A 3,769-nucleotide genomic window follows, 5' to 3' on the forward strand; every position below is an offset into this window, starting at 1 on the left:
CCATATTATTAACATTATAATTTAACTGGGTGCAAAAAGTGCAAACTATACTTACCAGTGAAGAGAAAGAGTATATTACCAACACGATAATTATACTTCTTGAAGAAGAAAACTTTTAATCTGGTCTCTTAGGATTTAATAATTGCTTATAAAAAGAACCTGCAGCAATATCTGCCGAGCTGTTTTAATTCAACATTTTAAAGCCCTGTAATTTTCTTCCAAACTACCACTTTTCTCCGAACAATTCGAAACGAATCTCGTTATTAATGTTTTATGTCCTATGAACGTTTTGAAGATCATAAAGATATCAGTTATTTCTACCTCTCGAGTCCAATCTTACCTACCATGCTATTATTGTGTGTGAAGTCATTTTATCAAATTATCAAAGCCGAAGTAATACAAAAATCTTTTCTAAAACTTACGTGAAATTTGAAGTACGATACATTAGGTTGAAAGTTCAATTAGAAAAAATTATCAAAAGGAGGATTTTGTTTGTATTCATTATGCACCATTGAATTTTGAGACCTGATCAATATTAAAATTACCTTGACAATAAATAAAATAGTACCAGACGTAAAAACACAAGAAAGAAAAGAAATAGATATCTTAGTTAACTTTGAATAAAGTAGAATCATTATTCATGAACATCGTATTATGGGATTTAATCGAACTAGGTGAACAAAATAAAAATTACAAGATTGATATTATTTCTGATTATCAAATTTTTGTTAGTTTGACGAAACTTTTTCTTGAATTATATCTGAAAGTTGGAGTTTAGAAGATGCAGCGACAGTACCGTGTGTATATTGCACATGTATCACTGCACTTTTCATTGATGGAGAAATGTAAAAGGGTGACAAAATATTTAAATACATTAGTATTGGTGGTATTGGTCAAGCTGTGAAACTTAGTCCTTCGTGAGGGGTGTGGAGTATTTATTACAGTCTGTACACCAGAAAAATGTAAATTCATTAAAGAAACATTTTTTAGTATCAATGATAATCATATTGGAAATTCTCGAGATACCAGCTTCGAGAAAATGATTTTGCAACAAACCGATGATGCAAGTGTAGACATTGTTCTAAATTGTATAGCGCAAGATAAACTTCAAGTGTTTCTATGTTTCTCAACTCATAGACTTTCAGAAATTGGAAAAGTCGATTTAACAGTAAATAATCAGTTAAGCAATAAAATCATATGGCGTGAATATTAAGATTCTAGTTGTCCTCGATGGGGCTAAACGAGAAAAGTGTGAGTATATTTTGAAAACCGCAATAGATAACTAGTCGATAGTATATTCAATCTCGCGGTTTCTTTGAAAGATAGTATTTGTAGAAACCAAATGCTGCAGACTTTTGAAGAATTTTTTCGAAGAAAAACGTGGGCTGTAGATGTTTTGACAAGATGACTAGAAAACTTTATGCAGATCTTCGACACTTCGTAGTTTTTTCTTCTGTCTTATGCGGAAGAGAAAATGCTGGACAAACGAATTATGGAATGGCTAATTTCATTATGAGAAGAATATATGAAAAAAGAGTAAAAGAAGATTTGCTTGGATTAACTATACAATGGGAAGTAATTGGAGATGTCGGTTTTGTTGCTGACATGCAGAATAAAGATAAAGAACTTGTTATCGTTTGTATTCTTTAGCAAAAAATATCATCATGTTTATAAGAACTGGACAGATTCTTAGTATAGGATAAATTTATAGTTACTGGTGTAATAGTTGTTGAAAAACGGGCAGAAAGCGATATAAATAATGTTGTAGATACTATTTTAACCATTATAGGTAATTTTTGTCCAAGATATATTATTATTAATATTATTGAACTTAATGATTTTATTTATGTACATATATTTCCGTACTAAACCTTCTTTATTTATCATTATTTTCTTTAACATATAAATTCTTAATTGCAGGTATAACTGACTTGAAGAATGTCAGTTCATAGATTTCTTTGACTGAACTTGGAATGGATTATATTGTGAATATAGAAATAAATCAGTGATGCATGAATATAAAATGATATAGTGAATATAAAATATATCTGACCGCGCCAGATATATGGAACTGAAATTTTGCCAAACTCATAGAAATGAATTATAAATCGACAGATAATAGTTATTATAATAAATATGATACAGAAAGAATATTATCTAGCGCAAACGTGTGATGTAATTGTTCGATGAAATATTTTCTGCCGAAGTATTTATTTTACTTAAAACTAATCTAAAGAAAAGTTGGAAAGAGTTATTACCAGTTTGGTGAATTATCACACAACCATAGCATAAAATTTGCAAATTTAACATAAATAGATCTTCCAAATTTAACATAAATGAAGAGATCACGTCTCCATGGAAATAATATCCAAGCTCGCTCAATAAAAGATGGCACAGAATAGTATCGATTTATTCCCGCACATGAATAAAGAAACAGATAGTTCAAAGATCAGTTTCAAATGTATAATCTTTTATATGAATAGATTTATTATTAAGTACTAGGGCATATGATTGGTTGCATCAATTAATTTTTCACAAGGAAATAATAGAAAACCGTAAAAAAGGACTCTTTATTTTCTATTGTACAATTTTTATTCCCCGATTTTTTAATTTTCTTATCTTTTGTATATTTTAATTTCTTCTTGATTTCTTTGCAATAAATTACAATTACATTCAGTTTTAGTTCAAAATAGTTCAATATACATCGTAAAAATCTATTCATACCGAAATGATAAGAATGTACACAATTCAATAGATTTCTGGATAAAAAAAACTTTTCCTATAAATATTGAGGCACTATCTTTATTGCTTGTAAAATTATTTGAGATCAATTTCTTTTGTTCTCTATTATAAAAAGTTATTTTAAAAAATCTGGACAATCTACCCAATAATGAAAAGATCTCTGAATACTTTGAGAATTTTTAAAAAATTTCAAAGTTTAAAAATGTTATATTTATTGAAATAATCAGTCAATTACCAAATCTTACTTTTATAATTATATAAACTTTACATTTATTATAATAAACTTATTATAAATAATTATATAAACTTACATTTATTATAAATACTTATCATATTCAGATGAAATTTGACTCTTTTGTCATTGAATGATGCTATTTCATTGTTAACGAATTTTATCATTCCAATCGAAACAAGTAATCATCTGTATAATTTGCAAGTAGAAATTTTATAACGTCGATGGAAAATTAAAGTATGGATATTTTTTCTTCATAGATATTTCCAATTTTATGTAAATTCAACCATTACTGGTCAAATTGTTATCAGTAATGGAAAAGTTTCCGGAAAAAAAGGTGCATATACTTTGTAAAATGTAAATTTAAAATTTCTAGTTATCACAATCATATCGTAATACAACAAAATTTACTTTCCTTATCATTGAATAATGCCGAAGCATTACGTGATATGAATAGAAAAACAAGTGGTTTAAGTGTCAATTTGAAAGATATGAACTATCACTGAAGTAAATAGTATTAAATGAGAGCAAAATGTATTGGCGCTATCAGTTAAAAAATTTTTTGTGGGAATAAGTAATAAATATATAAAAGGAGATTAGTCGATACCGACCAGATATTGAAGAAATACTTTCAGTGTCAATTAAAAATCCATTATTCTATTTCGCACAGTAAAAAAAAAGATCAAATATCATGAGTGAATATAAGAAAACAAAAGAATCGTACAAATATTTCAAATTTGCTAATCCAGAACCAGGTGAAGAAGTTGTTATTTCTGGAATCGCTGGTAGATTTCC

The 3,769-nt window shown here is 27.8% G+C and overlaps 1 protein-coding gene across 1 annotated transcript in view; it reads left to right on the forward strand.

Moving 5' to 3' along the window:
• LOC122627510 (fatty acid synthase-like) overlaps positions 1-3,769 on the forward strand; it is a 21,607-nt gene that overhangs the window by 11,647 nt on the left and 6,191 nt on the right. Inside the window, 1 exon segment of the mRNA XM_043808645.1 lies at positions 3,312-3,450. Coding sequence (XP_043664580.1) covers positions 3,312-3,450 — 139 coding nt within the window.

The sequence above is a fragment of the Vespula pensylvanica genome, chromosome 3 (assembly GCF_014466175.1).
Source record: "Vespula pensylvanica isolate Volc-1 chromosome 3, ASM1446617v1, whole genome shotgun sequence".
Classification (NCBI taxonomy): domain Eukaryota; kingdom Metazoa; phylum Arthropoda; class Insecta; order Hymenoptera; family Vespidae; genus Vespula; species Vespula pensylvanica.